This window comes from Leguminivora glycinivorella, chromosome 23 (genome assembly GCF_023078275.1).
Source record: "Leguminivora glycinivorella isolate SPB_JAAS2020 chromosome 23, LegGlyc_1.1, whole genome shotgun sequence".
NCBI lineage: Eukaryota > Metazoa > Arthropoda > Insecta > Lepidoptera > Tortricidae > Leguminivora > Leguminivora glycinivorella.
Window position 1 is genome coordinate 8,581,524 of NC_062993.1, and position 14,698 is coordinate 8,596,221.

At 36.5% G+C, this 14,698-nt stretch overlaps 1 protein-coding gene across 2 annotated transcripts in view; it reads left to right on the plus strand.

Moving 5' to 3' along the window:
* LOC125238358 (homeobox protein MSH-D-like) overlaps positions 1–13,714 on the plus strand; it is a 50,016-nt gene extending 36,302 nt beyond the window's left edge. The window contains exons 2-3 of one of the 2 annotated variants that reach the window (XM_048145657.1): positions 11,811–11,998; positions 12,406–13,714. In XM_048145657.1, the coding sequence (XP_048001614.1) occupies positions 11,811–11,998; positions 12,406–12,654 (437 nt within the window). In that variant the 3' untranslated portion in view covers positions 12,655–13,714. The remainder of the gene's footprint in view (positions 1–11,810; positions 11,999–12,405) is intronic. The other variant, XM_048145658.1, reaches the window with a different exon arrangement.
* Positions 13,715–14,698: the final 984 nt, after the last annotated feature.

Genomic DNA, 14,698 nt, shown 5'->3' on the forward strand with positions numbered 1-14,698 from the left:
TTTAAGGACAGAAATGGGTATTTAACGGGACGGGTTTGGGACAAAAAGCAGGGCGCTGTAAACGGAGTTTTTTGTTTAGAAGGACAAGTTCTGTAGCTACCGATATACCTATTCTGATATTGTCTTAAAAAGGGTTCACACGAAAACATAAGAAAGAAAATAAGTCTTGGTACCTACGGCATTTTATACTCGTGTACATACTCGTTATGAGGCCGAACTGTCGGTGTCAAAATCGACATTTCTTTAACACGTTCGCTGCGGCAAGCCAAAACCTTAACCCAAAATCTAGTGCGTTACGAGGCCCAATCCGCCCCGTAATAGTTTACACCCTAGTGCGTTACGGGGATAAAAGTGCCCCGTACGCCTAAGTCTGTTAAAAGTACTGTAAGTTCCTGAAATATTAGATTTTCCAATATTTTTTTCGACTAACTGTAAGAGTATGAAATTTCCTACGTCCCATTATCCCCGCACGTGGATACGATAAAAACTCACAAAATTATATAGAAAAGAAAATACGGGGTTATTTTATCCCCGTATCGCACTAAAATTGAAAAAATACGGGGCTTAGTACACCCCGTAACGCATGTAATATATTAAGGTCGATAAATTAGTAGTGATGGGAAATAAAAATATCGATGTATATGCATTAATTAAAAAAATATACATCAAAAATATGATACTTCGCACTCTTGTATTTTTGTGAAAGTAGTTAATATAATTAAGAAACAAAAATGCATAAAATAGGATAAACCACCACCGTTTTTACATATTAAAAACATATATTTAATTACCTGCCTGTAATTTGATGTCAATTTGTGGTGATTTTGACGTTTATTGTGTGGGATAACCTTTGTTTTTGGAATATAGTAGTTCTAACGTGTGGTTCGAGCGCTTCATTTTTAATTTGCCGATAACAAGTATTTCAGTAAGCACTGGACTAGCCCACAACCCCGTACGGGCCAGCAAATCCTTTTACGGGGTTCACGGAGACCCGTATCGCACTAGAAGGTAATTTTTGTCCCCTGGTCGGTACGGGGTTCCTGTGACCCCGTATATAATTAATATATCAATAAATAATACTTTTGAACAGAAATCCAAATGTATATTTGTCATTTTCGTAGTTGTAAAAATTACCAAAATACAGCTTCCGCACCAGCGGAGTGAACACGATTTTTCTCACCCGCACTGAGTGATGACAGTGTACGGGGTTCAAAAACCCCCGTAACGCAGTGAACGTGTTAAACAATAACATTTGGCACTGACATATCCGATAAACATTAAATTTACACCTAATATTTGACGTTTATTAACTATTCCAGTCGACAGCACGCATCGCATCGCGATAATATGTATTAATAAAGTAGACATATCTATTTAAAAGCATAAAATTATGTACCTAGGCATTAGATATTTGTCAAGCTTATGATTATTCGTCGTTTCCTATCACAATAAAATGAGTAGAAATTGCTTCTACTTGCTACGTTATAAAATTATATTTAATCACAGAGCCTTGCCGCAGTCGTAAAAGCATAATTTCATACGAGATTATAATTGAGAGTTTTATTTGTTTTGTTAATTTAAATGTCTCTGTCCATTCCAGGAACGTCTTTATGTCTTAATTATTTCGGATGCAGGCATAAAACAACAGCTAACCATTCATTAGCAAAGAATAACTGAGTTATAATAAGAGTATAAGTATTAATTCATTTTCTTTCAGTGCCACCTTGTACACAGAATAAAATAAAAAGAATCTTCTAGCATAAAACACACCACACTACCTACAAAAACGAAGTTTGACATCAACGTAAAAATATCTAAATAAAAGTATCGTGTTGATCTTTCTTATAGGACTAATCCTTCCAGGTATTTAGGTTCCTAAAGAATCAAATAAATTTAAATTTGTAGTTATACACGGACCATAATATAAGTACCTACATAGATATATACATAGGTCTAATGGTAATCTACTTTCAAAAATATTTATTAGATGTCCTGATCGGCGAACTCGTTCCACAAATCTGTTTGCAATTAAATGCGGGCGAACGACTTATGCAAGAAATAGGTTCTTATCTAGAGCATGTAAGATTTATAATAAAAAATATGGTGACACTGATATATTTCATTTAACCTTAAATCAATATGTTTCCGCAATAAAAAATAAAATTAGAAATAGGCATTAAATTACCTCTATATTTAAAAAGGATGGCAGTAAATGAACACCGTATCAATGTCTCGTCTATTTCACTTTAAACCCATACCTTATACAGCAGTATCTACCTACTAGCTCCAGCTTATTAGTTAAAAACAAAAAGCTCAATGAAGTGTGGAAGCATTTTTTCCGTACTTTCATCAAATTACTCGGAAACCAACGAGCCGTAACAGGCATCTTTACTTCAACCTTACCCTAATTTACTTTAATGGCTGGAATTCTGAAATTCCATCGTAACTTGGTAATTAAACATACAAATGTATGGTTAATTTTCGAGCAGGGAATAACTTTTCCTTTTTGGGTTGGTTCTTTTGAGCTTTTTTAGAAAGAGTTGATATGGTTTTAGCGAATTCAACTTTTAAGAAAGAGCGCACTCCCATGCATATTAAAGGCCGGCAATATGCTTCAGATTTCTTTGGTTTTTCACGTGTAGCTATGGACGTCGGTATAGGTTACTTCTACTTTCCTCCTACTTAGTCAAATCAGCTTCTTGTTAAGAACTGTCAAAACGATTTTGAACGACTGCTAATATGAAATCGAATTGAGTGACGTCACGGTCAACTGATTTACTTTATATATTTCTATCTGGTTTATAAAATATAAATTGGAGTTAAAAATAACTTCTGTCCCTGTTTTTCTTATAATTATCTGATGCTTTATTTCGTGCATGGTGTAAAATATTTTAATTTAAGTACAGTCAAATTGCCTATTGTCTAGGCACTCATTTGCACGTTTACCTCCTATATCAGAAAGAAAATACTTAATTAGCTTAACAGGGAAAATTCGAGGAAAAAAGTGTGAACAGATGATAGTTTTAGTTTAGTTTTATTTATTTCATAATGATAAATTACATTATAAATTATGCTATGTTAACCTATATGAATGTACATTATGATCGTCAATATAATTATAATTATTTCACATGCATTCATTCAATGATAATATTCAAAACAAAAAGAGTATACTTAATATAAATAAAAATGAAAATTTACACGATCAACTGCATTACGATACGCACCGGAAAAGAAAAATAAACTTGCAACGGAAAACATAATTGTACACTGTACAGCGACGGAAATATTATCTTTAGACACGACTGCCTTTCCACTTTTAAAATATTTTGAAATTTTACTTGTGAGATCCATCTGCTATATAACATATATCACTATTTAATTAAATGCTGCTATGGTGTGCAGGGCAAAATAATACAATTGATTATGGTAAGGAAAAATCGTGGACGATATCTAATATCTAACGTGATATTTTTAAAGAAAAATCCCGTTCAGTGTGTATAGCCGAATGCATAAGGCATAAACGCTCACGATAATATCGCTTTCGTAGATCGCTCTTGCGTATTGGTGCGACAGAGCCAGACTACATTTCTGCGGCGTTTCGGTGGCGTTTCGCATCGCAGAAATGCCATTCGGCTACAGGGCCTGGAAATGTCGCGATTCTACTTTCCTCAGATATCTATAAGAAACATTTTTGACGCACAATGGTAAGATAATAATTTGTAAAAGTATGTGTAAAAATGTATGTGTGTACACTGAGAGAAAATACAACCAGTTTTCATGTTCGTTCAACAAGTTTTTTGGTTAAAATAGCGCCTACGTGTTCTTTGGTTCAAACAACAAGCTACTTGTCATTTGAATCGGCAATATATTTGAATCAACAAGTCGATTTTATAAAAACAACCTGACACATATTGTTTTAAACATACGTTTGGCTGATTCAAACGGATAAACCGCAACAAGTCGAACTTGTTAAATTCACAATGCAAATTTCTCTCAGTTTAATGTGTGTATGTGTTTTTAATTCATCACACTTGTTAAAAGTAGGTACTTTATTTCGGCAATAGTAATATAAAATCGTGGACGACATCGAACAATGCGCAATTTTAAAAAATGTTTCATTACCGTTCGTTTAGCAAATATGAACAATTTTAGGGCCATATCCGGACTTTCCCATTTTTACAAACACAACATGTTTGGACAAACATTTTGGTAACCCTACATACAAAGTAAGCTACAATTTCGTGAAAAACCATACAATGTTCATCTTTATTAATCACCGATATGACGAGTTCTCGGTACCGTCGCAATTACTCCGGCACGTACGGAGGTGATTAACAAGAAAATGCATCTCCGCTCATTTTCCGGCCATGATCATTACGGACCACTACACCATAGAGCAGAGAGCTGTTCCCATAGATTATAGAGTAGAGAAGTTATAACTTAAAGAGGATTAGAGGATACTGCGCTATTGCAACAGATAAAGAGATTTCCGTCACTATAAAAAGGAGGATTTTTTTTTATGTAGGCGAATGTTTATCAACCCATAGATAATTTGAATTTCGCGCCTCTTTCTAGTGGCAAACTTGTTTAACTGGTTACTTTATTTTTAAAAAGTAGGAAGAGCAACAAATTACAAACTAACAGCATTCACTTGTTTTCACACATTATAATATTTCTACGCTTGTAACTTAACAACACAAATAAAGTAAGTTCAGGTTTTTTGAAGTAAGTAGTAGAGTAAGCTGTGAATTACATAATTAATTAAATATTGGTTTTTACATAATTTATTGACGGGAAATAAAACTTTCATGTACAATCAAAAAATTGTCCCATCCTCCTAAGAACACTATGTAGTATCTAAGTTCTACAGTAACTATGTAGTATCTAGGTTCTTTGTAACTTTTTTGTATTACATTTTTTAGCAACAAACGTTCTAGCTTTTGATGCTAACAGTGTCGTAAACAGGGCTAGTGAAATAGCTAAACGACACGCTGTTGAAAGAATGTTTTCAATCTTTCATATTATTTCAAAATATCGTTTTTTAGGGTTCCGTAGTCAACTAACCCTTATAGTTTCGCCATGTCTGTCTGTCCGTCCGTCCGTCCGCGGATAATCTCAGTAACCGTTAGCACTAGAAAGCTGAAATTTGGTACCAATATGTATATCAATCACGCCAACAAAGTGTAAAAATAAAAAATGGAAAAAAATATTTTTTTAGGGTACCCCCCTATATGTAAAGTGGGGGCTGACATTTTTTTTTCATTTCAACCCCAACGTGTGATATATTGTTGGATAGGTATTTAAAAATGAATAAGGGTTTACTCAGATAATTTTTTGATAATATTAATATTTTCGGAAATAATCGCTCTTAAAAGGAAAAAAAAGTGCGTCCCCCCCCTCTAACTATTGAACCATATGTTTAAAAAATATGAAAAAAATCACAAAAGTAGAACTTTATAAAGACTTTCTAGGAAAATTGTTTTGAACTTGATAGGTTCAGTAGTTTTTGAGAAAAATACGGAAAACTACGGAACCCTAACTGAGCGTGGCCCGACACGCTCTTGGCCGGTTTTTTTATTATGAAAGGGCTTACTCTTGACCACAGACTAGCCAAAGGCAAAGACGTGGCCTACGATGAAGTGAACTTGCCCAGAAGATGCCGCTCGTTCTGAAAAAGCATTACTTCGATTTTTTACCTGCGGCTATATAAAGCCTGACCAGAAATATATGACTACCCGCCATGTTGTGGAATTTCATTAGAACTATTTTCTTCATACTAAACTGAACTGTCACCCCATACATCAGAATAACAGCGCCCTCCTGACAATAATCATATACAGCGTGTGTATTCCATACGGGCGAATATTTTGATAACCATTAGTGCGTTTTCACATTATCCGATCCGATATCGGATGTAGGACCGATATCCCCTACATTTAAGCCGCCATCTTGGATTTTTGCCTTAGAAATCCTTCCGACATCCGATATCGGATCGGATAGTGTGAAAACGCACTTAGTATCGGACCTAAGGAGCCTGATTACATTATTATTTTTTTGAATAGATGAGATTTTTTTTTTTCGCGTATTCAGAACGCAATGTATTACGTCCACATCAATTACCGTACCTACTTAACCGTCATTACTACATGACGTTTATGTCATTTGACATGAAGTTGGACGGCGTACATTGCCGCTTAGTCAGATTTCAAAAAATAATTACTCTTAATTGATAACACTTTTTAACCAAATGATTATCATTATACGATTCGGGCGATCAGATACTATAAGTGGTTACATTATTCGACCGTATGGAATCCACACGCTGTATATCTGGTCAGGTGCCGTAGCCTAATGGCATTTCTGCGACGCGAAACGAAAACGAAACGCTGCGGAAGTTAGTCTGGCCCTGTCGCGCCAATACGCAAGAGCGATAGAGATAGATACGAGCGTTTCGTGAGCGTTTGTGCCATTCGGCTACGCACCCAGGCTCTACCTACATTTGTGCAACTCTGGGTTGCTCCTAGATTTCATTCAAAATTCTCCACTCAAAATCTAAAACACTCACTAAACTATTCATAATTTAATGAAGTCCGCTCGCAATAAGGACTAAGGAGCAACGAACCTCCGTTATTGTCTGCCAAATCAATTCGCATGTTAATATTTCAATTTCCTTTAGGGAATGTTTGAATTCATGAATATGAACTTTATTATTGAAGCCGCGACCCCTATTACCATACAAAACGTTGTGGTAGGTCTTAGAATAATTAATTAAAAATAATTTAGGAATAATTTATTTATGTATGATTACGTAGCCACAAACATATTTTTCCCGGTTTAAACTTTGTCTATCAATTCACCTAAATACCTAATACCTTTAAACGAGTAATTTTTGTATAATTATTTATTTATATTTATACCGGCGATCTCGAAAATAGCTCTAAAGATTTCGCTGAAATTTGTTATGTGGGGTTTTCTTGGGTGAAAAATCGATCTAGCTTAGTCTGAGGTCCCGGGAAACGTGAATTTTCGAGTTTTCGTGTATTTTTCTTTTGCAATATTAAACGCAAAATACGGTATATATGTAAGAGTAATTGTATAGTGTATAATCTAAAAATACGATAAGTACGGTCGCCCAGGTAGGTACTTAAACATACATCAAACATTACATCTAAACACGAAATGGATCGGATATGTATAGTAGCACTACAGAATATATAATAGTACAAGTAGCACAAATGTCCCTAAATTGACCCAAGACGTGGTTCACAAAAGACGTAGACAGAGCACATGAATCTGCTCAAGTTTGTGCCACTCTTCGATATTGTGATATTGCAGTGTACACCACAATTGAATTCAAATCCCATAGTAAACATCTACGACCCCCACGGGTGTATTATCTGTGCCCTTACAATTACAATAAGGTACCGCGGGGCAAATATCGAAAGGGGGCAATTGTAACTCTTCTTCCTCCTACCCTTATCCCACGTTATGTGGGGTCGGTACAACACGTCTTCCTCTTCCATTCTCCTCAATTTGGCAATTGGGGGCAATTGTAACTAATCCATTTTTTCCATTTTTACACTATGATGGTGAGTTCTACATGTATCCGCTGAACACGCCTACCATATACATATAACCGGTGGACACTCTATTTAATAATGCAAACATTGTAAAACATGGAAAAAACTGGTCCACAGTTACATTGCCCCCCAGTCGAGATTTTCCCCGCTGTACCTTACACTTATATTTTTGCTTTACGACGGATCGCTAGTATTATAAAGAAAACAATAAATAAAAAAGTCTTGACTTGCAATTACCAACTACGGTACATGCATCTATCATCTTGCTTTCTTTTCTGTTACTGATCTTTATAATACGAGTATTTATTAGTTATCATCGTTTTATCACGCAAAGATGTATTGCCTTTCTTTGAATTCAATTTAATCATGAATATGATAATTTGTTTGACCAGCTAGATTATTATTGTTGTTCTACTTTTATTTTGCTTATCGTTCATATTATATACTAAACGGCAAATGGTGGCCATGTTTTTACCAAGCAAAAATAAGTTTTTTTTTTTTTTAGTTTATTCAGAAAGATTATAAGTATGATCTCAATCTCATATATCTAATACTACGCAAGTGGAAAGTACGCAAAATAATAGAACGTTTTGGGACCACTTTTTTGTCTCTTGTTTTTTGACCTAGATCGAAAGGGCTCGTGATTCTGAGTAGGAAAAACATAAAATTTACCTACCTTAGAAAAAATATTTTTGGTGATTGTTCTCGAAAATGCCCTACTATAAATGCTGACTGTACTTTCAAATGGAATACCATTATGTTGATATTTGCCACGGCGCAGCTTATTGGTGACGGCACAATAATATCTCGGATCTGGGCACCTAACCTATGTCACAATCCTTACGCTTCATAAGCGTTTCGTAGCTGGCTCTTCTGTAGAGGCGCAACAGAGCCAGACTTCGTTTGGGTCGCCACGTAGCGTCAACGATTGTCGCTTCGGCTAGGACTGAGCACGACACGTATGGCGACGTTATGTAGTTAGGAGCCAATTTTGGCACGGCTGGTTGGTGGATCTTTGGGGGAGATCTTTACTGTGAAACGAGTATCGATTAATAGTCGAAGATTATCGAAGTATTCATTGGAATATTAAGTTCTGATACGGTATTGCAACTGCATCTGTTGTATCGCGATAGCAACGATGCAAAGTCGTTTTTACTTACTGTATGCCGGGGTATAAACATTATTTGTAGGTGAGGCCGCTTATCCCTTTTTAGGGTTCCGTAGTCGACTAGGAACCCTTATAGTTTCGCCATGTCTGTCTGTCCGTCCGTCCGTCCGTCCGTCCGTCCGCGGATAATCTCAGTAACCGTTAGCACTAGAAAGCTGAAATTTGGTACCAGTATGTATATTAATCACGCCAACAAAGTGCAAAAATAAAAAATGGAAAAAAATGTTTTATTAGGGTACCTCCCCTACATGTAAAGTGGGGGCTGAATTTTTTTTTCATTACAAGCCTAACGTGTTATACATTTTTGGATAGGTATTTAAAAATTAATAAGGGTTTACTAAAATTGTTTTTGATAATATTAATATTTTCGGAAATAATCGCTCCTAAAGGAAAAAAAAGTGCGTCCCCCCCCCCTTCTAACTTTTGAACCATATGTTTAAAAAATATGAAAAAAATCACAAAAGTAGAACTTTATAAAGACTTTCTAGGAAAATTGTTTTGAACTTGATAGGTTTAGTAGTTTTTAAGAAAAATACGGAAAACTACGGAACCCTACACTGAGCGTGGCCTGACACGCTCTTGGCCGGTTTTTTCAAATATAATAAACTAAAACGGACACAGACAACATCCATACTAATATTATAAATGGGAAAGTGTGTGTGTCTGTTTGTTTGTCCGTCTTTCACGGCGAAACGGAGTGATGAATCGACGTGATTTTTTTGAGTGGAGAATATTGAAGGGATGGAGAGTGACTTAGGCTACTTTTTGTCTCTTTCTAACGCGAGCGAAGCCGCGGGCGAAATCTAGTAGGAAATAAAATCATTAGCAACTTTCCCATCTTGCGGCCGCCAGTATTTCAAAGAAAAACCAAAAACTCCGGCCGCAAAGAAAGTTTGATAACTTTCGGTGCGAATTTTTAAGTAACCATGGTCAGCCTATTAGAAAATCATCTAACGGCCTAGACACGACAATGGTCACGTCACGTGGATATTTAATTTTAATGACATCATCATCCTCGGTCAATCTGTGTAAGAATGTCCTATAATATTTATTTATTTATTTTTATTTATTTATTTCCTGCATAAACATGCTCCATCCCAATAAAATGATCTTCACCAACGTATAAATTGCCAACCCGACCAAATTAACAGAGGCCGTCACATCAACATCGCAGCCAATTTAAAAGACCTCATACGCAAAACTCAAAGCAAATTTTTCAAAATCAGATACGCACCTAGACAATCCAATAAGGATTCTCCTTTCTCGTGCCGTGATAAAATACAACAATTTCAATGGGCACCTGTAGACGTATCAATGCGCGCCACTGCACTTAATGAAGATATAATATCCATCGCGGATTTATTTTCCCGCGCGCCGCCATTTTGTGATGACAGACCATAGAGCATTTGTGTAATGGCGACCAATTAAGCGAGTTCGGGACGGTTAATAGGATTTAGTTGTCAATGTCGGGCTTAATTGGATTGTTTGTAATCTTTGTGGATGAATAAATTATTATTTTTGCTTGGGTGCAGGGGGTCTTTTAGAATTATTGTGATGCTTATCTTGTCAGTCAAAATAACACAAGGCAATTTTAATTAGATTGATCTGCTGCTAATATGCACGTAAACTTGGAGAATGTTTTACTTTTGATGTCTTAATCAGGCCGACATGTAGTGAAATAAGTATTAAGATTTACAAGTAGATTATTGTAAACACAAGCGATGATGGTCGTCAGACTGAAACCTCTGCCGACCATCATCAAAAATATTTTTTTTTTTGTTAAATTCAGCGAAAGAACTGTTAAAACTTTGTAGTGTCTTGCCATTTTCGGTTTTGTTTCGGCAGGTATACCTACTGTAAATCTAAATGTCGGCTGCCGAAGTGCCGATCAACCAATAGACAGACAGCATTCCTACTTGTAGGTTATTCAGGCTAGCTTGGGCCCATTTCTCGAAGCTACAAGTTACAATTTACAAGCGGTTGTCAATGTCTAATATGACAAGTTGGAAAGAGTCTTCCGCTTGTAACTTGTAACTTTCAGTTTTGAGAAATGGGCCCCTGGGGCCCAGGTCGCTTCAAATGTTCTAAGGGCAAACCTAGAAATAGAATCCCCGCGTTTCATCGCTAGTATTATTCAGTTTACACACTCGGACATGTCAAGTATGTCCTAACGGTTAGTGGCTATAAAATTTAGTGTTGCATAATGCATTTCACGCATGCGCTGAAACGGGAAGCGTTGGGTGGCTCGTTCGTAAACCGGTTACACAGCCATTAAATAATAATATTTGTTTTCGTGTTCATGACGGCTTGTCTGCGATTTGAAACGTACTTCCGGGAAATTTTAAAATATAGGTTGTTTATTTGGTCACCTGCAATAATTTATGGGGTGAATGTATATTCCCTACCTACTGAGTTACTATCACTATGGGACCAACCCCGAAAACGTAAAAAAGTGTCTCGCCGTAGAAACTCTCCAACAGGAAATGTCAAGGTCAGGCAGCCAAAATATTTTCCAACGATTTTAATGGCGATTTAGTAAAAATCGCCAAGTAGGTATGTCAGTCGCAAATTAATGCAGACTTTATAAACACTAGGGATTTCATGGTAACGAATTACAAAGAGCGTTTTTGTGGACAGTTTTTCCTTTTGAGTTTGAAATATAGGTAACTAGCTTTTGCCCGCGGCTTCGCTCGCGTCAGAAAGAGACAAAAAGTAGCCTATGTCACTCTCCATCCCTTCAACTATCTCCACCTAAAAAATCACGTCAATTCGTCGCTCCGTTTTGCTGTGAAAGAAGGACAAACAAACAGACACACACACTTTCCCATTTATAATATTAATAAATAAATAAATATTACAGGACATTCTTACACAGATTGACCGAGTCCCATATCCGAATAAATTTATTCATCCCGCAATTTTTACCCCTCTAGAGAAATACCTATTACAATCTGATCCCATTGTACGCAAACTTCTGTCTAGATTTAATATCAGCATCAAGAAAGTCTTGCTGCCTGGGGAACGTTGAACTAAAATAAAACAATATTTTTTGTCCACAGCAGGCCCTCCCAGTGGCCCTCCCGTTGTGCGCTGCCAACTTCGGAAACACAAGCCCAACCGCAAACCAAGAACACCCTTCACCACGCAGCAACTCCTCGCGTTGGAGAAGAAATTCAGAGACAAGCAATACCTGAGCATCGCTGAGCGGGCTGAGTTCTCATCGTCACTGAGATTAACTGAGACTCAGGTAAGTTAATTCACATCATATTTGCTCAAGTCCAAGACTAGCAACAACATAAACTCCTGGCGTTGGAGAGAAATTCATATCAGACGAGCAGTACCTAAGCATCGCTGAGCTAACTGAAACTCAGGTAAGTTCATTTACAAGCAAGTCATGTTGGCTACAACAAGCTAGAGGATAAGACATCCTTCACCACGTAGAGTATATCGCGACTCAGGTACTTTAGTTTAATCATGTAGAATTGTAGATGTGATTTACAATGGTAGGTACGAATCTCTATGCGCTGCAAAGAAGTTCAGGGACTAGCAATATCAACACCGTTATCAAGCTTGCCAAATTTACACCGCCATTCATAATTACTCTTTTCTTCTTAATATACAAACGATGGGTAACACAAACAATTTTACTTTCAGGTCAAAATCTGGTTTCAAAACCGGCGCGCGAAAGCGAAACGGCTCCAAGAAGCCGAAATCGAAAAGCTACGTCTATCAGCGCGGCCGCTCCTGCCTCCATCATTCGCGCTATTTGGGGGCGGAGGCGCGCCCCCACTCTTCGCCGCCATGGCGGCCGCCACGCGCCCCCAACTCAGCTTCCTCGGGGGAACCCCTACCCACCAGCACGCCATCAACATGAACATACTGAACTCTCTGCAGCCCCATTGACGTTTGGAACACGCGGGAACGCGTGAAACGTCAAACGGACAGCCGCCATCTTAAAAGAAGAAACAGTGTTCAAATCTCGTTGTCTGTGATTCAAAACTTTAACAGCGGCGTTTATACTGAATGAACTTTAAATCAGTAAGTGCAATTTTTTAAGTTAAATTCGGTAGTTAATTTATTTTAAAAATAGTTGATAATTATGTATATATAGAGTTAAACAAACGTTACGGCAATAGTTTATGGGACAGTTTATGACCGAAATGTCGCATTCATGTATGTTTGTTAGTATTAATTAACAGTGTAAAGAAGTATCTAGTTACTTTTTATTTGACGACATTAAATGCCTGTAAAACACATCAATTTACATACCTATTCAATGCAAATTGCAAACTTAATAACTCAGAAATTCTCTTAAGTACGTCGTACATAATTGAAAATAATACATACATAATTTTACGACACTTATAATAGAGGAAGCTGCATACAAGTTGGCACCATTAATAGTTTTTGGAATTGGCTTACAGCATTCACCATTTTCAGTTTTTTGTAAGAATATGATTGTATACCTACCAGTGGCGTGAAGTGAAAATTTTCGTTGATAAAGCCGGAGGGGTTTTCGGGATCTGATTTGTATGGACTTCTACAGATACAGGAGAATTTTACGGAACCCGTAGGGAATCGAGTTGTATCGACGCCCCGCCACTGATTACCTACTTTATTAGGTCATAGAGATCATAAAGTAGAGTTTATTACGATTTTTTTACTTTTGAATTGAATTTCCGAATCAGAAAAAATAACTACACATACACATCGATGATTGTTTATAAGTAAAGTAAATTCAACATGTTGAACACGAAAATAAAATAAAATGCAAAATTTATCACAAATGCTGTTGGGTACTTAGAAATTGTGAAACTGCCGAATTTAGTTGTACAGTCGAGTTCATAAATATGTGTACATTTCTTTACCTTAACTCGTTGCAAGAAGGTGAAAAAATGTACACATATTTATCAACTCGACTGTACACTACACTATACAGTTGTACACTATCAAATATAATATCAGAGCGACTTATATTGACCGGGATATAGACCGTGATTACCTTTTTGATTTTTGTCGAGCTCCCGATATTTCGACGCAGTTGCATGCATCATGATCACGGAAAACTGACGAAGGCGGGTGGGTGTGTTATAAGTCTAATGAAAATAACCGTGAATCATTCAAAACTCTTAATATCAGAGCGGCCAAGGTTCTTAAGACGCTACAGGAGTGAAAATGTTAAAATGGAAAGCCCCCCCTTTCAATTATAGATTTTTTTTAAATGTACTACCTAGTGTTATTAACTAGATTTATCTATTCAGAACAACTCAATTAAAAGATATTGCGAAAAAATCTTTAAGATCGAGGTTCCGCTCTCGACTCACTTCAAAACGTAATCAATCGTAACGAAATTTGAGAATCTGAATAACAATGAAATAATCTGTGTCGGACCGTTTAGTTTTTTTGGCTAATTTTTACCAATTTTGAATACCACACCTTTTTTGCGCCATAATCAATAAGGCCGTTTTTGGAAATGTTTGATGGGCTCTAGCGTCTTAAAAAAAAGAGTATTCGAAACGAATAAACGAATCGAAACCGTCCGACACAGATAAAAATAATAATAATCTGTGATGAAAAAATCATCTTCAAAAAACCAGGGAGGAAATAGTCGAGAGCGTTTGTACGGAGAATTGACCCCTCCTGTATCGTCTTGCACTTTGATAGATAAATCAGATTGTTGTGTGCTGTCAACACGTCAACTCAACATCCTTATGCATTTATGTCAAATGTAAATGTAAATATTGATATATTTAACTTATTGTAAAGATAAGTTCACCCTAGTTAAGATGTTAGATTTTTTAACACAGTCCTATTTAGAGCGAAAATTGTGAGAAATTGAGCCATAGTCATTGTTTTAGAATTGTACATTTATTTTGTCATTTTAATGTGTTCCTATTATATTAGCTCACTTTAGCTTTTCCTGGGCTCTTTTATTTAAATTTAAATT